This window comes from Aquarana catesbeiana, linkage group LG03 (assembly GCF_042186555.1).
Source record: "Aquarana catesbeiana isolate 2022-GZ linkage group LG03, ASM4218655v1, whole genome shotgun sequence".
Lineage (NCBI taxonomy): Eukaryota > Metazoa > Chordata > Amphibia > Anura > Ranidae > Aquarana > Aquarana catesbeiana.
In genome coordinates, this window is record NC_133326.1 from 47815643 (window position 1) to 47842051 (window position 26409).

A 26409-nucleotide genomic window follows, 5' to 3' on the forward strand; every position below is an offset into this window, starting at 1 on the left:
AGCAGACTGCAGTTCCTCTTTAATAAAAGCTTTCAAAGGAATAAGAACATTTATACTGTTATAGTTGTAAGTTGGCTTCATTTGCCTGGTGTTTTAAAAGTGAACATGATCTTTGATTATGCATAAAAAAATGGAAACTTAAAGGGTAACTCCACTTTCATGGGAAAAAACAACTAGCGAATAAAAAAAATAACAATATAGTATATACAATTGAGACTCAAGTTATATTGAATTTTCTTAAAAATTATCTTTCCTTTTCAATCTGCAGTGCTGTAATTTTCTGTAAAATGCAATTCAGTATGGCTACCTGGAGGTGTTCTGTACATAGAATGTGTACAGGGCGACCCCCAGAAACATAATTTCCTGCTTGTGTGATTGACTCGCTAATTTTCCCAGAAGTCTACATTAAGGCTCGGTTCACACTGTTGCGATGCGAGAATCCGTACTAATCCAGCATGGGTTTCTGCATCGCACCGACTCGCAGGCAGTTCATACTGCCCTATGCGAACTGCTGGGAGTATCAATACAAAGTTAATGTCACCCCCAGATCGGTTCACATATGGCAGTGCAAACTGTCAATTCGGACATGAACCAGATCGCATAGGTGTGAACACCCATGCGGTCTGATTCTGGTGCGGACCAAAAAAAGGGTCCTGCACGACGTCGGTCCGAATGCGATGCCAATTCAACCATACAATCTGTATGGCTGAATTTGCATCACACAGACATCGCATGTGATTTGCACTGCAGTACGGTGCAAATCACATGCGATGTCGCACAGCAGACTAATGTGAACCCAGCCTAAGATGCAAGTCAAATTTTTAGCATCCCCTGCAACAAAAAATAGGATTTTTTAAAACAGCTTACCTGTAAAATCCTTTTCTTTCGAAGGACATCACGGGACACAGAGCCACAGTAATTACTGATGGGTTATATAGGTATCACTGGTGATTGGACACTGGCACACCCTATCAGGAAGTTCAACCCCCTATATAATCCCTCCCCCTTGCAGGGATACCTCAGTTTTGTAGCCAAGCAATATAGTGTATTAGAAGAGGGGTGGGACCTCTGTGTCCCGTGATGTCCTTCGAAAGAAAAGGATTTTACAGGTAAGCTGTTTTAAAAAATCCTATTTTCTTTCTCGAACATCACGGGACACAGAGCCACAGTAATTACTGATGGGATGTCCCAGAGCAATGCTACCTGAGGGGGGGGGACCACGACCAAGTAGGGTGCAATCAGACCTGAGGACCCTGTACCGCTGCCTGCAGCACACTACGCCCAAAGGCGATATCCTCATGCCTTCTCACATCCACCTGATAGAATCTGGTGAATGTATGAACTGAAGACCAGGTTGCGGCCTTGCAGATTTGAGCCATAGAGGCCCGGTGATGCACTGCCCAAGAAGCACCAATAGCCCTTGTGGAATGTGCCCTGATCTGAAACGGAGGAATCTTCTGTTTCAAACCGTAAGCTTGAATGATCAACTGTCGAATCCATTTAGAAATGGTAGCTTTTGACGCTGCCTGTCCTCTATTGGGACCCTCTGGCAGCACAAACAAAACATCCGTCTTGCGGATCTGAGTAGTTGCCCCTAGATAGGCCTTAACTGCTCTTACTACATCCAACGAATGTAGAGATCTCTCTTCCGGAGAACAGGGATCTGGAAAAAAGGAAGGTAGAACAATGTCTTGGTTTAAATGAAAATCAGAAACCACCTTCGGTAAAAAACTAGGATGAGGGCGTAGTACCACTCTATCCTTGTGTATAATCAAATAAGGCTCCTTACAGGAAAGAGCTGCTAATTCTGATACTCTTCTAGCAGAAGAGATGGCCACCAGAAAAATTAATTTCCTTGTCAACAAGACCAAAGGAATCTGACTTATTGGTTCAAAAGGCCGTTTCTGTAACACAGCCAGGACCAAATTCAAGTCCCAGGGGTTTAGGGGCGCTTTAACCGGAGGATTAAGACGCATCACCCCCTGCATAAAGTTTCGGACCAAAGAATGCGAAGCAAGTGGCCGCTGAAATAATACTGATAAAGCAGAGACCTGGCCCTTGATGGTACTCAAGGCCAGCTTCATCTCTAATCCCATCTGTAGAAAATCAAGGATTCTACCTATGACATATTTCCTGGGATGCCAACCTCTGGATTCACACCAGGTTATATAAGCTTTCCAGACTCTATGATAAATCATCCTGGAAGCTGGCTTCCTTGCATTAATCAAGGTAGATATGACAGGACCTGAGAGCCCCCGACTCTTCAGAACGTGGGTCTCAATAGCCAAACCGTCAAATTTAGCGTTTGTAAGGCAGGATGGAACACTGGACCTTGAGATAACAGGTCTGGGCATTCCGGTAGTGTCCACGGGGAACCTACCGTCATCCTTACTATTTCTGCATACCAAGTCCTTCTGGGCCAAGCGGGGGCCACCAGAAGTACCGACTTCCTTTCCTGCCTGATCCTGCGAAGGAGTCGTGGTAGTAGCAGAATAGGCGGGAATGCGTAAATCAGTGAGAACCGATGCCACGGAATCACCAACGCATCCGTCCCGCATGCAAGAGGATCTTTTGTCCTTGCCACAAATCTGTCTATCTTTTTGTTGAATCGGGATGCAAAGAGATCTACATCTGGAACCCCCCATCTTTGGCATATGGCCCAAAAGACGTCGGGATGCAGAGACCATTCCCCTGGAAGTAACTGCTGGCGACTTAGATAGTCCGCCTGCCAATTCTCTATTCCCGGGATGAAAACTGCCGATATGCATGGCACATGCATCTCTGCCCAGACTAAGATCTGGTTCACCTCTTTTTGAGCAGCTCGGCTCCGGGTGCCTCCCTGATGATTGACATAAGCCACTGCTGTGGCATTGTCGGACTGGATCCTGACCGGACAACCCTGTAGCCTGATAGTCCAGGCTTTTAGAGCTAGATGTATCGCCCGGATCTCCAGAATGTTGATGGGTAAGGTCCTCTCTGTCTTGGACCATACTCCTTGGACCGCAGCCTGTTCCAGAACTGCTCCCCAACCTGACAGACTGGCATCTGTTGTTGCCACCGTCCAGGTAACCAGTAGAAAGGATTTCCCCTTCTGCAGGTTTTCGGGTATGAGCCACCAATTGAGGCTCTGACGCACCGCATGCGACAGGTGCATCGGAAAGTCTAATGCCTGAACCTTCTTGTTCCAGGTCGACAGAATACTGTGTTGCAGCATTCTTGAGTGAAACTGAGCATAGGGAACTGCTTCGAATGAAGACACCATCTTCCCTAGTAGCCTCATACAAAGGCGGACTGAGGGACCCTTCTTGGTCCTTACTGTCAGAATCAGCTATCTCAAAGCAGTGATCTTTGCCTGGGGTAGAAATATTTTCTCCTGGCTTGTATGTATAATCAGACCTAAATATTCCAGTCTTCTTACTGGTTTTAGGAAAGACTTTTCTAAGTTGAGGATCCAACCCAGGTGTTCTAGATACCTGACCGTGGTCCTCAAGTTTCCATTCAAAGAGGCTACCGACCGGTCTATCAAGAGCAGGTCGTCTAGGTATGCTATGACAGCTATACCCTGAGCCCTTAATCTGGCCAGAGGAGGAGCCAAGATCTTTGTGAACACTCGAGGTGCAGTGGCTATCCCAAAGGGCAGAGCCATAAACTGGAAATGGCGCCCTCCTACCTCGAAGCGCAGAAACTTCTGATGAGCAGGAAAAATGGGCACATGCAGATATGCATCTCTGATGTCTATTGATGCCAGAAATTCTCCTCCCTGCAGGGTGGGAACTACTGTTCGAATTGATTCCATGCGGAAGGATTGAATCCTTAGGAATCGGTTCAGATCCCTTAAGTCCAAAATGGGCCTGACATCCCCATTTGGCTTTTGGACCGTAAAAAGGTTGGAATAGAAGCCCAATCCCTGGTCCTTTGCGGGAACTATCATAATGACCTCCTGCGACAAAAGTCGCTCTAACGCTAGAAGGAGCGACTGCTTCTTCTCTGGGTCTCTGGGAACATTTGATCTGAGGAACCGAGGAGAAGGGAATTCCTGAAACTCCAGCTTGTACCCTAAGGTTACCGTGGAGACTACCCATCTGTCCTGGAAGTCCTCCTGCCAGAGCTCTGAGAATTGTCGCAGTCTTCCCCCCACTCGAGTGAGCGGGGGCGCCCCCTCATGCAGAGGTCTTAGTGTTTTGCCTAGTAGGCTTCTTTCCCCAGGACTTCTTTTGTCCCTGGGGTTGACTCTTGTCTCTGGACCCCGATGGAGGCGGCCGTCGAGACTGCCTGGAGGCTGAAGCCCCCGGCGCTGGGGAAAGAGTCCGTTTGAAAGAGGGACGCTTACTCTTCTTCTTGACAGGTAAGAGAGTGCTTTTCCCACAAGAGATTCTCTTGATATAGTTATCCAAGTCCTCTCCAAACAACCTTGCACCACGAAATGGAAACCCAGCCAGTAGCTTCTTACATGGTGCTTCGGCTGACCAATTTTTCAACCATAGGATTCTACGTATATGCACCAACCCCAGTGAAAGACGGGAGGTTTGCACGATAGAATCTCTAATGGCGTCAACCACAAAGCATAAGGCCGCTGGAAGGTTAGCAAACCCCTGGGCCTGCTGTTCAGGTAATACTTTGATGACCTGCTTAACATGGTCTCTTAAGTATTGACAGACTCCAATCGCTGCTATTGCAGGTTGGGCCACTGATCCTGCTAAGGAGAAAACATCCTTCAATAGGGATTCCATCCTTTTATCTACAGGATCCCTGAGCATCTGAGCATTGTCTACAGGACAAGTCAGGCTATTATTTATGGAGGAAATGGCGGCATCAATAGCTGGTATTCCCCACATTTTAATAAACTTTTCTTCCATCGGATAAAGTGTTGAAAACTTTCTCGGCGGAAAAAAACGTTTGTCTGGGTGATCCCACTCAGACTAAATAAGCTTTTCAAGTAAAGTATGAACAGGAAAAGCATGTGCTGCTTGGAAAGGTTTCAGTGACCCCAAAGCAGAAGAGGATTCTTTAGCAGTTTCAGGTATGGGCAACTTAAATGTGGAGCGGACCAATCCAGTGAGGATCTGCACTAAGACTTTCTCCTCTTGGGAAGTCGCAGAGCGTCCCTCTCCACCTGAATCCTCCGAAGAGGAATCATCCATCCCATCCCGATCCTCTGAAAGGGATTCATCTCCTTTATCACAGAGCTCCTCTGTCTGAGGGTCTTGGGGAACAGAGGAAAGCCTAGTGCGTTTTCTTCCACTGAGTGAAGACGTAATCACGGCCATTAATCTTTCCTCTAGACCATTAATGGTTGAGGAAAAAAACCTCTTGTGTAATATATACAGGGGCTGAAGTGCCAGAAGCAGGTATAGCCCCTGACCCCGATGGCTCTCCCTGGCTAGCCGTCCCTGGCCCATCTTTAGGGGGGAAGGATGCTGCCGACAGGGGGCCCTCAGAACCTGAACGAGATCCCCTAGTGTCTCTGGTTCCTGGGGTGCTTGAACCTCTTCTACCCATAGTGCAAAGCAACAAGGTGTGAGGTATACAAATGAACACTGTCCGCTGAGCGATGTAGTCTGGCTAAAAGCCTTGCTACCCAATGCTCAGTCTGGTGTTACTTCAGTAAATGCTGCCTAGGAGAATGCCTGTGTCCCACCTTACATGCGACCGTCAGCTCTGTGTCTCTCAGAAGGCTGAGTGCACCTGTACAGAGTGCCTTTAATAGCCTGCAGCTGGCCTGAGTGGGAGTCTAAACACTCTGTGCTGACATCCCGCCCCCTCCTCTACCGCCCCCCCCCTCGAGTTTTGAAAAAAACGAGCGCTTCCCGCACTGCCGACTCTCCTGTCATGCTCTGGAGAAAAGGCTGGGGATGGGGGGAGGGAAGGAGGGAGACTGGTAACAAGATTTGCCTGAACGGCTATCTTCAGAGATGGTGGCCATTAGGCCACAGAGCCCGGGTGGTATAACCACTTTCTAGACCCCTGTGGCCCCTCTCTAGCCTGGGGGGAACATTCAAACATGAGAAATCCCCCCATCCACCTTACCTGCTTGCAGCCTGCTTGATACGCTGGGACATACACAGCGATTACAACACCTGAGACAATCAGTCAGCATGTGTAGGTTTGTGCTCTTGGCAGCCCCTGGTGGTCACAATAGGCATAGCATGCATTTACCTTAAAGGAGAAAAGCCACTAGAACTCAAAAATTCTGTGGAATCTCCTCTTACCTTATCCAGCCGTAGGGTGCCGTTTACACAGACCCAATCTTCACCTCTCACGGTGGGCTCCGTTTGAAAAAACCGTCAGAGACTGGGGCCCCCATCAGTAGGGGGATCCAACAGTTCTGGGACCGTAAAGCACCTCGCCAGAAATTAGGAAGTTTAAAGCCATTTTCTGATCTGCGGGGTCCAGCTCTCTAAAAAGAGAAGCATTACGGGTAAAACCTCGTTTCTTCGGACACGAGGCCCGGGTACCATTCAATTCGGCCATGAAAAGACACTTTGAATGGATCCGGTTCGCCTGGCTTGCCCCAGTATAGGATCTTAGGATATTCCCTTTGGAGCTCAGCACAGGACATCTTTATACATCCATCACCTAAGACACTGGCATAAAAACTGAGGTATCCCTGCAAGGGGGAGGGATTATATAGGGGGTTGAACTTCCTGATAGGGTGTGCCAGTGTCCAATCACCAGTGATACCTATATAACCCATCAGTAATTACTGTGGCTCTGTGTCCCGTGATGTTCGAGAAAGAAATGTCATTTTGGTGAGATACTCCCAATAGGAAAAGTCTAAAGGAATTCCGACCCTGCAATTTTCTTCAATAGAGCCCTAAAGCTGCAGCATCTGATTGATAATTATGAAACCACCCCCAATAGACTCACTCGGCACAGGGGCACAGAGGAACAAAGTGATTTCTTCAGAATAACAAAAGGTAGGAATCTGCAACAAAGTTTGTTAGAATCCCTGAAATGTACATAGATCACCCAGAGGGGAATGTTTTTTTCTTAACAAAAGTGGAGTTACTCTTTAACCACTTGCTTACTGGGCACTTAAACCCCCTCCCTGCCCAGACCAATTTTCAGCTTTCAGCGCTGATGCACTTTGAATGACAATTGTGCGGTCATACAACACTGTACCCAAATGAATTTTTTTTCATTTTTTCCCCACAAATAGAGCTTTCTTTTGGTGGTATTTGATCACCTCTGCGGTGATCAGTGATGGGCACTGATGGGTGGCAGTGATGGGCACTGATGGGTGGCAATAATGGGCACTGATCGGCACTGGTTGGTTACACTGATAGGCAAGCACTGCTAGGTGGCACTGGTTGGCACCACTGGTGGGCATTGATAGGTGGCACTTGTGGGCATTGATAGGTGGCACTGGTGGGCACTGGCAGGTGGCACTGGCAGGGGGTACTGGTGGCACAGATGAGGCAGAATTGCCTCTTCCTCTTCAGGACCGATGTCCCTTGCAGATAAGCCGGTGATCGGCTGTCAGCGTGAGGAGAGAAAAAAACGATTACCGAGCTTTTGTTTAGATCATGTGATCAGCTGTCATTGCCTGACAGCTGATCACGTGGTAAGGGGCCGGGACCAGCCCCTTACTCGGATCTGTGATCACCTGAGCCTTGGTGACTCGGTGATTACAGTGCGCGCCGCAGGGCGCGCGGGGCGTGTGCACAGGGGAGGCCTCCCAGAAATTCAGGGCTGCGCTGTGGCCGTCATTCAGCTATAGCGCAGACGCCAAGAGGTTAAAGCAAAACTTAACTGTGTCTGGGCACCGCAAAGTGAAAATGCTGTTTAATTAATTTGTAATATTCAGTGCAACCCACTCATGCATCCATGTCTCCACACTTTATTTTGTTAGGAAATCACTTTGAAAAACACCCCCCTAGCATTGCTAGTCAAGGCCAACTTGAGTAAGAGCAGATGATTCATGTAGCATTTACTTCCTTGAATCCATTGGCCTTAACTTGGGCATGCAGGTAGGAGGGTGTGCTTGGCTGAGAAAGCCCCTCCTCCCCTTCTCTAGATTAAAGAAAAAGAAATGCTCTTGAAGACTCCTGGGAAGTATGACATCATTTTGGCCTAGGCCAGAAACCACAGGGAAAAAAGTAAATATATTATGCCTTCCTATCTATTTACTAAGGCTAGCAGCATAAGGATGAATCACTTGAGGACCAGTCGTCGCAGTTATACTGCGGCAGGTTGGCTCCAATGGGCGAGCTGTCGAAGCTGTACGTCGGCCGCTTTAACCTCCCTGGAGGTATGATTATGTCGGATTTTAGGTGCTGAAAGCAGTACAATTATTTTGCATGGAAATTTAGCGTTTTTTATTGTAGGCCTCTAGGGATGAGCTTCGTGTTCGAGTCGAACCCATGTTCGACTCGAACATCGGCTGTTCGATCGTTCGCCGAATTGCGAACGTTATGGGCCGTTCGCGCTAAATTCGTGTGGCTCGTCACGGCCCATAATTCACTGCGGCATCGCAGTGCATTGCTGGCTGATGATTGGCCAAGCATGCACTATGACCCGCATGCTTGGCCAATCACAGCGCCGTCAGTAGAGAGAGCTGTAATTGGCCAAAGCCAGGGTGGCTTTGGCCAATTATGGCTCAGGGGATTTAGTACACACCCCACACTATATAAGGCCGCCTGCACGGCGGCCCTGTGTAGTGTGTGTTCCGGTGTGCTGAGAGATAGAGAGAGAGAGAGACAGTGTCATTTGATTTGAGTTAGATAGATTAGGCAGAACAGTCAGTCAGTTAGCTGCACTTACAGTGTATTGTGTATATATATGCATCCCAGGTGTTGCATATATATATATACACTGTATTCAGTTTAGCTAGATCCGTTCCTGTTATCTTCTATCTAGACTATTTACTTTTAATACAGTGCGTCCTGCTCACAGTGTTCAGCTAGATCCGTTCCTGCTATTTACATTTAGTGCAGTGTGTCCTGCTCACAGTGTTCAGCTAGATCCGTTCCTGTTATCTTCTAGACTATTTACATTTAGTGCAGTGCGTCCTGCTCACAGTGTTCAGCTAGATCCGTTCCTGCAATTTACATTTAGTGCAGTGCGTCCTGCTCACAGTGTTCAGCTAGATCCGTTCCTGCTATTTACATTTAGTGCAGTGCGTCCTGCTCACAGTGTTCAGCTAGATCCGTTCCTGTTATTTACATTTAGTGCAGTGCGTCCTGCTCACAGTGTTCAGCTAGATCCGTTCCTGCTATTTACATTTAGTGCAGTGCGTCCTGCTCACAGTGTTCAGCTAGATCCGTTCCTGCTATTTACATTTAGTGCAGTGCGTCCTGCTCACAGTGTTCAGCTAGATCCGTTCCTGCTATTTACATTTAGTGCAGTGCGTCCTGCTCACAGTGTTCAGCTAGATCCGTTCCTGTTATCTTCTAGACTATTTACATTTAGTGCAGTGCGTCCTGCTCACAGTGTTCAGCTAGATCCGTTCCTGTTAAATTCCTACTGACAGGCAGGCTTGTCTGGTTACAGTATATAAAGCTACCTGAAGAAAATTACAGGTGTTCTATTTGATCCTATTAGTACCACGGTCAGGCAGCTAGACTATTTACATTTAGTACAGTGCGTCCTGCTCACAGTGTACAGCTAGATCCGTTCCTGTTATCTTCCTACTGACAGGCAGGCTTGTCTGGTTACAGTATATAAAGCTACCTGAAGAAAATTACAGGTGTTCTACTTGATCCTATTAGTACCACGGTCAGGCAGCTAGACTATTTACATTTAGTACAGTGCGTCCTGCTCACAGTGTACAGCTAGATCCGTTCCTGTTATCTTCCTACTGACAGGCAGGCTTGTCTGGTTACAGTATATAAAGCTACCTGAAGAAAATTACAGGTGTTCTATTTGATCCTATTAGTACCACGGTCAGGCAGCTAGACTATTTACATTTAGTACAGTGCGTCCTGCTCACAGTGTTCAGCTAGATCCGTTCCTGTTATCTTCCTACTGACAGGCAGGCTTGTCTGGTTACAGTATATAAAGCTACTTGAAGAAAATTACAGGTGTTCTATCCCAGCTTAGTGCAGCTACAGGCCATTAGTATGTCTGGAAGGCCAAGAAGGAGAGGCAGACAGTCACAAGCCAATAAGAGAGGGCAAGCAGGCTCTGTGTCTAGTGCTGGTCGTGGAGACGGTGCATCCTCATCAGCACGTGGCCATGGGACACGCTTGGCCTTTTTTTCGGCAGCTGGCCGTGTTGAGCCGCAACATGCGGAAGTGCCTAAGGCCCAATTTTTCCGCCCCTGTCTAACAGGGGCGTGTAATTACAATTTTTGAAGCAATAATTTGCAGCAGGGCTCGTTCCTGCGTTCCAACTAGAGTGTCTGTGAGGGGTTGCAGTGTTGTGGCACCAGCACCAGTGCCTAAGGCCTAATTTTTCAGCTCCTGTTCAACAGGGGCATGTAATTACAATTCTTGATCTAATATTTCACAGCAGGGCCCTGTGAGGGCTTACAGTGTTGTGGCCACAGCAACACCTAAGGCCCAAATTTCTGCTGAGTATATAGGGCAGAACCCTACTTTCAAACATCTAACTTACAAACGACTCCTACTTGCAAACGGAAGGAGACAACAGGAAGTGAGATGAAATCTACCCCTAGGAAGGGAAATTCTCTCCTGTAAGAGTTAATATGGGAAAACAATTTCTCCTTTCCACTGATGCTTTCCAATCCTTGTTCCACAAAAAAACCCAAATTTTCAAAAAACATTTTTCATTGGGACAAAAAAGTGAGGTGAAATCTTCTGAAGAGGAGGAAAGACAGCAAAACAAATGTCACAGGGGTGATAACCCTTCCCTATGTTTTCCAAAAAGCTTAGAAAAGATTTTTTGGCTGGAGCTAAACACGTTAAAAATGTTCAAAATTACAAACAGATTCTACTTAACAACAAACCTACAGTCCCTGTCTTGTTTGCACTGCTGTTCAGAGTATATAGGGCCTGGTGGCCCCACACCTTTCCTTATTTTAATTTGGGTGCGGGGTTCCCCTTAATATCCATACAAGACCCAAAGGGCCTGGTAATGGACTGGGGGGTACCCATGCCGTTTGTCTCACTGATTTTCATCCATATTGCCATGACCCGACATGACATTAAACCCGCAAGCAGTTTTAAATGAGATTTTTTCCTTTAAAAATGACATTTGGTGCAGGGACTGTTCTAAACATGGGAAACACGCGTCACTTTACAGGCATACTATAGACACCCCCCAGGTACGATATTTAAAGGAATATTTCACTTTTTTTTTTTACTTTAAGCATCATTAAAATCACTGCTCCCGAAAAAACGGCCGTTTTTAAAAGTTTTTTTTGCATTGATACATGTCCCCTGGGGTAGGACCCGGGTCCCCAAACCCTTTTTAGGACAATACCATGCAAATTAGACTTTAAAATGAGCACTTTTGATTTCGAACGTTCGAGTCCCATAGACGTCAATGGGGTTCTAACGTTCGTGCGAACTTTCGGTCCGTTCGCGGGTTCTGGTGCGAACCGAACCGGGGGGTGTTCGGCTCATCCCTATAGGCCTGTAATTCTTAGCAATAACACACTTATATCTGTCCAAACCAGAGTCTAGTAGACATCTCGGGTGTGATAAAGTTTGAAACACAAAATCATAAATTATAATATAATAAATAACTATAAATAATTATACCAAATAATAATATAATAATAATAAAAAATATTCAATAATTTAATCAAATCAAAAACACTGAAATTTGCTCAGTTGCAGAAAATTTCGCTGTCATTACTATTCAGTGTTTGATGACGCATCTCCCCACAAATCGCTATCACTCAATTCTGCAAGTGATTCGAATTTATTATCGTTGTTTTCTAGCTGCTCTAAAATCACTTTTGATGTAAAGGGACAGTTTTGGACAATCTCCAGTTTCCAGGCCGAAAGAACAGTTTTTATAATATAAAACTGCATTCAGGACACTGGAGAAACCACTAGGGACAAAAGGGAGGTGAAATAATTACATACAGTAATGTAAGATTAGATTATACTGTATGTATTGTGTGTATTACACTTTTTGAATTTGGCACCATTCTCCATCCCCGTGCGTCGCAACGCTCGCAGGGAACGGAGCCCGGCTCCATGATAGATCGAGCGGAGGATGAACTGCTCACACTGCGGGGAGACATCGCAGGATCCAGGGGACAAGGTAAGTCACCTCTTCCTGGAGTCTGCGATGGGATCCCGAGTCTGGCTCGGGGTTACCGCTCTTGGTTCTAAAATTCCACCCCGAGCCAGACTCGGGAATACCGCCGGGGGGGGGTGTTAAGAGCACTAGGGGGCGCGCACACACAGCAGGAGGTGCGACGACGGAGCTGATGCGCATGCCCATCAGTCGCGATGTCCACTGGGCACCCACGATCGCTCCTGAGAGAGACAGAACGGAGGTCTGTCAATGTAAACAGACAGATCTCCGTTCTGTCAGGGGTGAGGAGACTGATCTGTTGTTCCTACTGCTTAGGAACAATGATCGGTCTCTTCCCCCAGGCAGTCCCATCCCCCCACAGTTAGAAACACTCCCTAGGACACACACTTAACCCCTTGATTGCCCCCTAGTGTTAACCCCTTCCCTGCCAGTGACATTTACACAGTAATCAATGGCTATTTTTAGCACTGATCGCTGTATAAATGTCAATGGTCCCAAAAAAGTGTCGAAAGTGTCCGATCTGTCTGCCGAAATGTTGCAGTCCCACAAAAAATTGCTGATCACCGTCATTACTAGTAAAAAAAAAATAATAATAAAAATGGCATAAATCTATCCCCTATTTTGTAGACGCTATAACTTTTGCGCAAACCAATCAATATACACTTATTGTGATTTTTTTTTTTTACCAAAAATATGTAGAAGAATACATATTGGCCTACACTGAGGAATAAATTTGTTTTTTTTTTGTTTGTTTTTTTTTGGCAGGATATTTATTATAGGAAAATGTAAAAAAAAAATTCTAAATTGTCGCTTTTTTTGTTTATAGCGCAAAAAATAAAAAACGCAGAGGTGATCAAATACCACCAAGAGAAAGCTCTATTTGTGGGGAAAAAAAGGATGTCACTTTTGTTTGGGTGCAGCGTCACACAACCGTGCAATTGTCAGTTAAAATGACACAGTGCCATATCGCAAAAAATGGCCTGGTCATTAAGGGGTCAAATCACCCGGGGCTTAAGTGGTTAAAAATAGTTATTTGTTGCTTGATAGAGTTTGGTTTCACTTTAATTGACCAGATGATCTTCTATCCTGCAGACCAGGTCGCTTTGCCTGACTTCAGTGCTGGAGCCATGGAGAACTGGGGGCTGGTGACATACAGAGAAACTGCTCTTCTCTATGATCAAAGAGAATCTTCCATTGGTAACAAGGAAAGAGTGGTCACAGTCATAGCTCATGAACTTGCTCATCAGGTGCTTTCCCTATTTATTCCTAAAAAAAAAAAAATATAGCAACTATTTGATCATTTGATATAGAGAAGTAGCTAAGTGCTATCAAATTGATACTATGCATTGCGATGCACTATGCGATTCCAGTGGTTTACGACTGCTTTAAATATAAAAGTTTGATAAAACAAGCTCAATCTGAAAAGAGGAATTTTCTGTAGCTTCTAAGGCCCCTTTCACACTGGGGCGGTGGGGGCGTCGGCGGCAAAACAGCGCTATTTTTAGCGCTGTTTTACCATTGTTTTTGCGGCTGTATTCGGCCGCTAGCGGTGCAGTTTTAACCCCCGCTGGCGGCGGAAAAAGGGTTAAAACCGCTCGTACAGCGCGGCTATAGCCGCGGTATTGCCGCGGTATAGCCGCGCTGTCCCATTGATTTCAATGGGCAGGAGCGGTTTAGGAGCGGTGAACACACCGCTCCAAAGATGCGGCTCGCAGGACTTTTTTTACCGTCCTGCCAGCGCACTGCTTCAGTGTGAAAGCCCTCGGGCTTTCACACTGAACAAACAGCGGAGGCTGTTTAGGGGAGGTTTGCAGACGGTATTTTTAGTGCAATAACGCCTGCAAACCGCCCCAGTGTGAAAGGGGCCTAATAGTAGGGATATTCTAAACATCTGTATTCTATGTGTCCGTTACTGAAGGTGGAATGGCTACTAACATGCAAATGAGCTGATCTCCTACTTTAAAGAGGAGCTCCTTCAGAAAAAATTAAAAGTCAGCAGCTACACTGTAGCTGCTGACTTTTAATATTAGGGCACTTACCTGTCCTGGAATCCAGCGATGTCCTCATCTAAGCCAATTATTTAATTGGCTATCGGGTGCTGGTGCCTTGTGGCTGAAAAACCAGTTTCTCCCCCCCAAAAGGTGCCAAATGTGGCAGCGGGGGACGGGGGGGGGGGAGGTAGACATGCAGAGTTTCTCCTTTTGGGTTGAGCTCCGCTCTTTGATAGTAAAAAAGGAACTAAGCCCTCTGTTTTCAGCCAAGGAAGCTGCTATCTTGACCTCTGTTTGTTCTTCAGCTGCCATGGTGCTGCAAATGTAATCAGTTATGACACCAGCCATTTGATAGTTTGGTTGAGAGCACAACCAATGACAGTTACATTCCCAGTGTGTGTCGGGAATGTAACTTTTTTTAAACTGTTAATTCAATGGGTTTAGTTCCACTTTAACTGGAGAATTGCTGTGCCCACCCCACCAGTAACTTCTAGACTGTTTTAAATTCTTGAGCACGTGTATGACTGTTATGCCACGTACACACGAGCGGACTTTTCAACCGGACTGGTCCGACGGACTAATCGACCATGTGTGGGCTTCATCGGACCTGCAGCGGACTTTTTCAGTCGAAAATCTGACGGACTTTAAATTTGGAACATGTTTCAAATCTTTATGTCCGAACTCCGCCGGACCCAGTTCCTATCGAAAAGTCCGCTCGTCTGCATGCTAGTCCAACGGACGAAAACCGACGCTAGGGCAGCTATTGGCTACTGGCTATGAACTTCCTTATTTTAGTCCGGTCGTACGTCATCACGTACGAATCCGTCGGACTTTGGTGTGATCGTGTGTAGGCAAGTCCGTTCCTTGGGAAAGTCTGTTGGAAGTCCGCCGAAAGTCCGTCGGATAGTCCGTCGGACCAGTCCGGTCGAGAAGTCCGCTTGTGTGTACGCGGCATTAGAGGTAGGGGGATACAAAAAACATTATTTTTGTTTGTTTGGGATTATTGCTCCTTTCTGAAGCCATAGAAGGCTTTTGGTCAATTAATATGTACACAATACTTAACCTTACCTTTAGGCCACTTCACACGTGCCTGATCTTAAGTGTTGTGTTAACACACAAGTGCAATACAATGTTTGATGTTCCACATTGACGTGTGGTGCATTAAGGCATCACATTTATTTGAATGGGATGCCAAAACACTAACAGACGAAAAAATGCACCTGCACTATTATTTTCATGTAGCTTTCCACAATGCATGGTAGAGTATTATTATGTGTTGCAATACTGGTGCGTTGTGGAGGTGCATTGGAGTGCCATTCAAAATAAATGTCATCAACATTCGAAAGGTGCGTTGGGGTAACGTGCAGGCAGCTTTAAAGTGGACCTTTTTTGGACCATCACAAAGAAAGTATAACCAACAAAAAGGTTATGAAAAGGCATTAAAAAAATACTTACTTTTCCTAGATAACTTTTCTTTCTGAAAATGTTCTCACTTTTCATCAAGCAATCTCCACCTGACTGCCATTTTCAGAAAAGGCAGAAGTTTAGATCTCAAAAATCCAAAAGCTACTCTCCTGCACTCAAGTGGTAAGCTTAGAGGTGTACAGAATATTTGTTCTTCGTCATCGCCAGTGGTCTTGCTGCCCCCTTAGGACAATGGGTATCCATATGGACTGCAAAACAACATCAAGAAAGGGTGCACCGACCTAGAGCATTACCAACATGAATTTTATTTAAGAATAAAAACAAACAAATATTATAGTCACCAATACCGGCATATATATGCATATCATGTCAAGTGAGAACCATCGCCTTCAGGTCTGCTGCAGTCAACCAATAGTGTGGGAAGACCAGGCAACATCTGTAATGGGTGACGTGTTTCAAGGGAGAACCCTCTTCATCAGAACTAAAATAGTGAACTCACTAGAGCCCATCCTTTGCCAGGCTATGAGTCCCAGGTGCTGCCATCTTCAATGTTGTAGCTGGCTGGGACTTTCTGATGTCTCTAAAAGCTAGCTCTTCACTGCGCCTGCGTGAGATTGTGTGGCACTTTTAGATTGGTCCTGCAGCCTCCTGGGACACATTACATTTTACATTACAATTTTAGTCTGAAAATTGTGGGTGAGTGGGGGATGAGCCAGCTAATGTAATTTTTTCCTAGGCCCGTTCCCAGACAAACAACACCAATTTTGTTAGAGAGGGGAGAGAGGAGGAGGATAAGCAGAACTTTCACTTTTAAGTGAAGGTCTGCTTTTAAGAAGATCTGCCCATTTTCTCCTAGTGTTAGGATTAAAGCAAGCACAAGTTTGCTTTAAAGCAGAGCTGTATTTATTATTTATAAATGCAAACACATTCTGAAATTGCGAGCTAAACATAGAGCATGCATGCATTCCTGCAAAGTGTCTGGTGGCTCGTGCATAGCTCCCAACTGTCTCTGATATTGAGAGATTGTCCCTGATTTGCAACAAAGTCCCCCTGTCCCTCTTTCCTCCTCATTTGTCCCTTAGGTTGGTCTGATCTACAGTGGCAAAAATAACTATTTGATCCCCTGCAGATGTTGTAGGTCTGCCCACTTACAAAGAAATGAATTGTCTATAATTGTTATCATAGGTGTATTTTAAATGATAGAGACAGAATATCAACCAAAAATCCAGAAAAAACACATGATACAAATGTTATAAATTGAGTTGCAGTTCAGTAAAATAAGGATTTGATCCCCTACCAACCAACAATAATTCTGGCTCCCACAGACTGACTACAGTATGTGCTCATGTGGTCCACAGATTATTCCTATCAATTTAAAGCGGAGTTCCACCCACTTTTAGAACTTTGTCTTAAAGGAAAGACCACCCTTCCACCACTCGTTTTTGGCCAACTATTTTTACTTATTTTTTTCTTACTCACAATTTCTGAAGTACATAGTATACTTCCGTCCTAGCGCAGCTGCGGCCCAGGGCATCATTTCCTCTTCTCCCCTGCTGCCTTCAGGGACCTGTGTGTGTCCCAGAGGACAACAGGGCAACTGAGAAAGCGCTGTGCGACTCGCGCATGCGCAGTAGGAAACCGGCTGTGAAGCCTGAAGGCTCCACTGCCGGCTTCCCTGAGTTAGAATGGTGGCGCTTGCACCTGATTCAATAGACAGATCGGTCTCGGGGGCCGACATCGCGGGCTCCCTGGACAGGTAAGTGTCCTTATTTAAAGTCAGCAGCTACAGTGTTTGTAGCTACTGACTTAAAAAAAAAAATTGGCAGCTGGAAAATCGCTTTAAAAAGGTGTTTCTAACGCCAAACTCGTTATGTGTATAAAAGACACAGAATCTCTTTCTTCCATTTAAACCTCACCATCATGGAAAGACAGAAGAGCTGTTAAAGGATGTCAGGGACAAGATTGTAGACCTGCACAAGGCTGGAATGAGCTACAAGACCATCAGCAAGAAGCTTGGTGAGAGGGAGACAACTGTTGGAGCAATTATTCGCAAGTAGAAGAAATACAAAATAACCATCGCGCTCGGTCTGGGGCTCCATGCAAGAGTTCACCTCATGAGTTAAGGATGATCAGGAGAAAAGTGAGTGATCAGCCCAGAACTACATGGGAGGAGCTTGTCAATGATCTCAAGGGACCACAGTCATGAAGCAAACCATTGGTAACACAATATGCAACCGTTGATTGAAATCCTGCACCTCCCGCAAGGTCCCCCTCCTCAAGAAGGCACATCTACAGGTCCATCTGAAGTTTGCCAGTGAACATCTAAATGATTCAGAGAAGAATTGGGAGAAAGTGCTGTGGTCAGATGAGACCAAAATTGAGCTCTTTGGCATTAACTTGACTTGCCGTGTTTGGAGGAAGAAAACTTCTGACTATGACCCTAAAAACACCATCCCTACAGTCAAGCACGGAGGTGGAAACATTATGCTTTGGGACTGTTTCTCTGCTTAAGGTACAGGCTGACTTCACTGCATTGAGGAGCCAATGGACGGGGCCGTGTATTGTAAAATCTTGGACGAGAACCTTTTTCCCTCAGCCAGAACACTGACGATGGGTTGTGGATGGGTCTTCCAGCATGACATTGACCCAAAACACACGGCCAAGGCAACAAAGGAGTGGCTCAAGAGGAAACACATTAAGATCAGTCTCCAGACCTTAATCCTATAGAAAATTTATGGAGGGAGCAGAAACTTTGAGTTGCCAAGCGACAGCCAAGAAACCTTAAGGATTTAGAGAAGATCTGTAAAGAAGAGTGGACCAAAATTCCCTGAGATGTGTGCAAACTTGGTCACCAACTACAAGAAACGTCTTACCTCTGTTTTTCTCCACCAATACTAAGTCATGTTTTGCTTGGGGAACAAATACTTATTTTACTCACTGACCTGCAACTCAATTTATAACATTTGTATCATGCATTTTTTCTGGATGATTTTAGGTTGATGTTCTGTCTCTATCATTTAAAAAAACACCTATGATAACAATTATAGACCCATCATTTCTTTGTAAGTGGGCAAACCTACACAATCGGCAGGGGATCAAATAATTATTTTCCCCACGGTATATAGTTGTATATAAAATGCACTTTTTAACTTTCAAAAAGTGTTTCCCAGTACTAAATAAATTTCAAAAGCCAGTATAAAGGAATAGTAGTGGTAAAAAAAACACTGGTGGGGACAACCAGCAGGGGATGTCCTATGCCTACATAGTCTTGATAATAGGTGTCCCATGTTCCCATCTTAAAAGTTGGGAGGTATGGCTTGTATGTTCCCAGTTACTGTACAGGCATAGCAGCAGGGCCATGGATTCTCTATGGCCTCTTTGTTTCACCTTTGCTAGCTGAAAGACTCAGAGGTCTAAAGCCTCGTACACACAATCGGATTTTCCGATGGGAAATGTGTGATGACAGGCTGTTGGCTCCATTGGACAATTGCTGTCAGATTTTCCACGGACAAATGTTGGATAGCAGGTTTTAAAACTTTCCACGGACAAATGGTGTCCCTTGTCAATTTTACATTGTATTTTTTTAAATGTAACTGCCGACTCCTAAACTGTCATTTGAAGTAAAACACATAGCCAAGTATTATTCTCCACAATTGTTTTATTGTGCATTAAAAAAAGAAATCAAATAAAATTAGACATGCTATCTGCCAATAGAACTTAACCAAAAAGTGCATTTTATGCATCCAAAAATATAGAAAATATACCAAATCAAATCATTATTTAACCAAAAAAAATAATGTCAAAGTAATAACTCCAAGGCCAATAATAAATAACACGTTATCTCCTCCGATTCCGCAACATGTCTGGTTGACGAACGGCCGTTAAGAAACAACTGAAAAGCACAATTTGAAAATCGCAAAATGAAAATCGCAAAATGAAAAGCGCAAATCACACTCACCAAACTTCTACTAACACGAAATTAGCAGGAGCCCAAAGGGTGGCGCTAAAGAGCTAAAAAAAATGTAGTACGTCACTACGTTCGTATTTGTTGGCCAACAATTGTGTGACCGTTTGTATGCAAGACAAGTTTGGGCCAACGCCCTTCGGACAAAAGTCCACGGTTTTGTTGGCCAACAATCCGACCGTGTGTACGAGGCTTTAGAGTTACTACACTTCTCCTCCTGAAAATTTGCATAAGGAGCAAAACATACACTGCATAGAACAATGTGACTTCTCCCAGTTCTATGTTGTGTTCTCCTTTCACATTTGATAAAAAGCTGCATTTGGTAACACAAGTAACACATGGTTGATAAAACAACAAAAGAGAGGGAGGATTAGGGTGTGAAAAGAACCACCCGCTCCCTGGAAAAAAATAAGATTAGTTCAGATGCTAACAATGCCTTAATCACCTCCCACGAATGCAGAGGACGTAAATAAAGGAGATCACATAAGATGGTATATGGTTATTCTAAAATATAGATAAAACAAAAGCTAACAAGGATTTGCAAACTTGAGCGCATGCACTATTTTTAACTTTTAAATTCAAAGAAATTGCACTTACACAAAACTACTCTAGTTCTGCTTTCAAGCAGAACTTAAAGTGGAAGTAAAAGCTTATTTTTTAATTGTACCTACAGGTAAGCCTATAATAAGCCTTACCTGTAGGTACTGTTTAGGAGATGCACAGTTTAGGAGATACAGTATTCAGAGTGCATGCAGCTGGTGACGTCATCGGCGCATGCGCTCTGAAGGTCCGGCCTACCATGCCGGAACTTCAGAGCCCATGCCGTAAACAGTGGCTCCCGCGCGCACGCTCATTATGACTTTGTCTAATAGAATTTATTGGGGGTTTTGTTTTTTCTCGGGGTTTACAACCTCTTTAAATTTATCCAAACACCTCAAACTGAAAATGCTATTTAATACATTTTTTATATTCTCAGCAAAGCCCATCCATCCATGTCTTCATGCTTTATTTTGTTGAGAAATCACTCCCCCAGTAGCATTTCTAGCCACAGCCATCTTGAGTAAAGGCATCTAATTTATGTAGCATTTACTTCCTGGAATCCATCTGTCCTTACCTCAGGCATGCAGGCAGCTGGGTGTGCTTAGCTGAGAAAGGCTCTCTTGGGCCATCCAGATTCTCAGTGGTGGATAAGACTTGGTATTACCCACGTCTCTCAGATCTACTCAAACGACTCTTTTTTCTCATTTGCGGATCTGAAGGCTAAGTGTGGTGTAACAAACAGGTTTTATTTTAGGTATCTTTCACTGCACCATGCCATCAGGGCACAATTTTCTGGTTTGTCCCTGGAGCTCACTGAATCACCTCTAGAGGTGCTATTGTCATATCCCGATATTGGGAAAATTGTTACTACTCTATATTCTTGCCTTCAAGTGGCGGGGGTTAAACCCTTTCAGATTGCTCAGCGGAAATGGGAAAAGGAAATTCCCAGGTTGTCAGAGGAGGGGTGGGAGGAGGCCTCAGAGGTGTGCTTTCTGGACCTTATTGGATCAAATGACCAATATGTACAATATAAATTTATACATCAGATGCATTACACTCCTGCTAGGCTGGCCCGTATGGGATATGACTCTGCAGCCTCCTGTGTTAGGTGTGGCTTCTCAGAAGCTGGATACATGCATATGTGTTGGTCCTGCCCTGTCCTGTCCACCTTTTGGAGGGACTTATTTTCCTTTTTTGAAAACACACTACAAATAAAGGTGCCCTGCACCCCGGAGGTTGCACTATTGGGTGTGCTGAACGATTTCATACACAGGACTCATACTCGAACTCTTGTCCGTATAATACTGTTTTATGCCAGAAAATTAATTTTGATGCAATGGAAGAATGCAACTGCCCCAGATATTCAAGTTTTGTATCGTATGATGAATAAAGTTATACCAATTTTTAAACTGGTTTATAAGGGTAGGGCCTGCCCAAAGAAATTTGATAAGATCTGGCAGCCCTGGCTTGATATAGCAGACTCCTTTTGGAAGGACACTCCGCTCTCACAACAATAACTATATCCGGCCTCCCCTTAATGTTTTTTTTTTTTTTGTTTTGACGTCTAGGGGAGGCTGTAACCTTTGGACGGTGGGTCATTTGTATACCTGGAGGGACGGTGTGGTGGAGGCGGGGTGGGACAAGGTTTGCCTTTTTGTGTGAATGAGTATAGATGGGTGCATGTATGATGTGGATGTTGTGTTCATGGAAATATCCCTGCTGTATATAGCATTGTGATTTTAGGTTATGGTGCCCTACGAGGTCCACACTCATTACCCTTATGTGACCAGTGGTATACTTCATTCCTCCGTTGAGGAATTTGGTAAATATGATGTATAACTATAACAGTTGGCCCCCGTTGGGCTATTGCACTTTTTATATTTTGTAAAAGAGATTTGTTTATGGATGCATTTGTACTATCTGAACCTGTAAACTACTTTCTATCAAAACAAATAAAAAAAAAAAAAACAATTTTGTAAAAAAAAAGAGAAAGGCTCTCTTCTGCTCCTCCAGATTAAAGAGAGAAAAAATGTCCATGGAGACTCCTGGGATCTATGACATCATTTTGGCCAGAAACCAGGAAGCAACTGAAGAAATGTAAAAAAAAGTTCAAGGCCAGGTTCACATCTGTGCAGACGCGGTTTGCACCCTGGGGGTCCAGTGCGTTTCTGTTCACCGGTTCAGGTGCGATTCAGGTGCAAATTTTTGCCTAAATTCGCACCTGAACCATATCCAATAATGCACAGGACTATTTTGGAAACCGCACCACTGCCTCCCCGGACATGTGTCCAGGACCAGAAACGGCACCACGGCCTCACTGACACATTCACATGTCATGTGAATTGGATGCGGTGAAAACAGCATCCAAGTCGCACAAATGTGAACCCGGTATCAAACAAGTAAATATACCATACCCTCCTATCTATTTACTAAGGCTAGCAGCATAAGGATTAAAAATAGTTAATGTTGGTTGAGAGAGTTTAGTTTTGTTTTAAGTTTATTTTTGTAATGACATGATGAATACACTGCATTTTCAATTGCTAATGATGGTAATCTGCTTTTGTTTTAGTGGTTTGGAAACCTTGTAACAATACGATGGTGGAATGATCTTTGGCTGAATGAAGGTTTTGCCTCTTATGTAGAATATCTTGGTGCTGATTTTGCAGAACCCACCTGGAACATAGTATGTGAGACATTTTGTCCTATTTTGACACTGAATACATAAAGAGATGTAAAGACAAAAATGAAAAGAAAGGGGATTTTTCTAGTGACCCAACAACTCTAGAGTGTATATATCTATATATATATCTATATATATATATATATAGATATATATATAGATATATAGCTGAGAAAGGATTTTATTTTGGTGCCGAAATTGAAACCGAAAATGCAGGATGCACTTGGCTGAAAACCAAAACTAAAAATGTCTTAAAAATATATATATATTTTTTTTTATATATAATTGTATTATATTTGACTTTTTAACCACTTCCATACCGGCCTATTCTGGCACTCTCTCCTACATGTAAAAATCATAATTTTTTTGCTCGAAAATTACTCGGAACCCCCAAACATTATCTATGTTTTTTTTAACAGAGACCCTAGGGAATAAAATGTCAGTTGTTGCAACTTTTTATGTCACACGGTATTTTGCACAGCAATTTTTCAAACAAGTTTTTTTTGCAAAAAAAAAATGTTTCATAAATTAAAATAAAACCAAAACACTAAAGTTAGCCAATTTTTTTGTAAAATCTGAAAGATGATATTATGCCAAGCAAATAGATACCTAACATGTCATGCTTTAAAATTGTGCACACTTGTGGAATGGCGCCAAACTTCAGTACTTAAAAATCTCCATTGGTGACACTTTAAACATTTTTACAGGTTACCAGTTTACAGTTACAGAGGAGGTCTTGGGCTAGAATTGTTGCTCTTGCTCTAACGTTCGTGGCAATACCTCACGTCTGGTGTGAACGCCATTTACATATGTGGGCGCGACGTACATATGTGTTTGCTTCTGCGTGCAAGCACACGGGGACAGTGGCGCTTTTAATTTTTTTTTTTTTATTGTTTATTTAATTTTTATTTTTTTATTTTTACACTTTCCCTTTAAATTTTTTTTTAATCACTTTTATTTCTATTACAAGGAATGTAAACATCCCTTGTAATAGGAATAAGAAATAACAGGTCCTCTTTATGGAGAGATGTGAGGTCTATAAGTCCCCACGTCTCTCCTCTAGGCTGGAAAGACTGAGATTAAAACAAAAAAAAAAAAAATGATCTCGGCCTTTCCAGCCGAGTATACAGCAGTGTTTACATCTGCCGGGCTAAGCGTGATGTCATAACGTCGCGACCGGCCTCCGAAGGTCATATAAACTGCCAGGGACCATCTGGTCCACGGTATTCTCTATGGTAAACTTCTGCCACCGGCGGATTCCTTCTCCGGCTTGCGAATCGCACAGGCAAGGCGGTAGAAACACCGGAGAGCGGGGGGACGTCCTCTACCGCCACCTGTAAAAACAATCAAGCGGTTGGACTGCCACTATGTTTTTACAGTGCAGGGAATCACCGGCAGAAAAAAAAAAGATATCTGAATGATGCCTGCAGCTGCAGGCATCATTCAGATATCTCCACTCAAAGTCCAGGACGTCATATGTCGGCCTTAGGCTGGAAGTGGTTTTAATTAATATCAAAAATTTAATTGAATATGAATTTATTGTCAGCCATTATTGACAACTTTAGCGCAAGAAAAGCTCAAGGAAAATGCATCCCTTTAAATTCTATGTATGTCTTCACACTGGTCTGTTGCGCTTCTGTTGTGGTGTTAAATATCTTGCCTGCTGCATTTTTGGTCAGTTAAAAAAACTGCACCAAAATGATACCTCCTCATTGAAATGCATTGAAAACAGAGCAAGAACACATCAATAATGCACCTGTGTTAAGTTTTTGATGTGGTTTTTGAGTCACATGACCTATGAAAAACACACTATAAGCACAGTAAAATTGCGTCAAAATCACAGTAAAATGATTGTAGCAAATTCGCAGTAAAATCGCGTGCTTATTTGGTGCCATTATCTGCACATTTTTTCTTTATAGCCAAAATGGCGAAAACACAATTTTCACCCACTGAAATTTCGGTGCATCTCTAATATATATATACAGTATCTCACAAAAGTGAGTACACCCCTCACATTTTTTGTAAATATTTTATTATAGCTTTTCATGCGACAACACTAAAGAAATGACACTTTGCTACAATGTAAAGTAGTGAGTGTACAGCTTGTATAACAGTGTAAATTTGCTGTCCCCTCAAAATAACTCAACACACAGCCATTAATGTCTAAACCGCTGGCAACAAAAGTGAGTACACCCCTAAGTGAAAATGTCCACATTGGGCTCAAAGTGTCAATATTGTGTGTGGCCACCATTATTTTCCAGCACTGCCTTAACCCTCTTGGGCATGGAGTTCACCAGAGCTTCACAGGTTGCCACTGGAGTCCTCTTCCACTCCTCCATGAGGACATCACAGAGCTGGTGGATGTTAGAGACCTTGCGCTTCTCCACCTTCCGTTTGAGGATGCCCCACAGATGCTCAATAGGGTTTAGGTCTGGTGACATGCTTGGCCAGTCCATCACCTTTACCATCAGCTTCTTTAGCAAGGCAGTGGTCATCTTGAAGGTGTGTTTAGGGTTGTTATCATGTTGAAATACTGAAGGGAGGGGATCATGCTCTGCTTCAGTATGTCACAGTACATGTTGGCATTCATGGCTCCCTCAATGAACTGTAGCTCCCCTGTGCCGGCAGTACTCTTGCAGCCCCAGACCATGACAATTCTACCATCATCCCTGACTATAAGCAAGACACACTTGTCTTTGTACTCCTCACCTGGTTGCCACCACACACGCTGGACACCATCTGAACCAAATAAGTTTATCTTGATCTCATCAGACCACAGGACATGGTTCCAGTAATCCATGTCCTTAGTCTGCTTGTCTTCAGCAAACTGTTTGCGTGTTTTCTTGTACATCATCTTTAGAAGAGGCTTCCTTCTGGGACAGCAGCATGCAGACCAATTTGATGCAGTGTGTGACGTATGGTCTGAGCTCTGACAGGCTGACCCCCCACCCCTTCAACCTCTGCAGCAATGCTTGCAGCACTCATACCTCTATTTCCCAAAGACAACCTCTGGATATGACGCTGAGCAGGTGCATTCAACTTCTTTGGTTGACCATGGCGAGGGCTGTTCTGAGTGGAACCTGTCCTGTTAAACCACTGTATGGTCTTGGCCACCGTGCTGCAGCTCAGTTTTAGGGTCTTGGCAATCTTCTTATAGCCTAGGCCATCTTTATGTAGAGCAAAAATTATTTTTTTCAGATCCTTGCCATGAGGTGTCATGTTGAACTTCCAGTGATCAATATGAGAGAGTGAGAGCAATAACACCAAGTTTAACACACCTGCTCCCCATTCACACCTAAAACCTTGTAACACTAACGAGTCACATGACACTGGGGAGGGAAAATGGCTTATTGGGCCCAATTTGGACATTTTCACTTAGGGGTGTACTCACTTTTGTTGCCAGCGGTTTAGACATTAATGGCTGTGTGTTGAGTTATTTTGAGGGGACAGCAAATTTACACTGTTATACAAGCACTGTTATACAAGCTGTACACTCACTACTTTACATTGTAGCAAAGTGTCATTTCTTCAGTGTTGTCACATGAAAAGATATAATAAAATATTTACAAAAATGTGTGTAAAACATAGCCCGATTGCAGCTGTATCATATGGTATTGTTTTTCTTTCAATACACG

General features: G+C 44.0%; 1 protein-coding gene across 1 annotated transcript in view; it reads left to right on the forward strand.

The window, feature by feature from the left end:
* LOC141131334 (aminopeptidase N-like) overlaps positions 1-26409 on the forward strand; it is a 144290-nt gene that overhangs the window by 62933 nt on the left and 54948 nt on the right. The window contains exons 6-7 of the mRNA XM_073618481.1: positions 13267-13421; positions 22664-22777. Of these exons, the coding sequence (XP_073474582.1) occupies positions 13267-13421; positions 22664-22777 (269 nt within the window). The remainder of the gene's footprint in view (positions 1-13266; positions 13422-22663; positions 22778-26409) is intronic.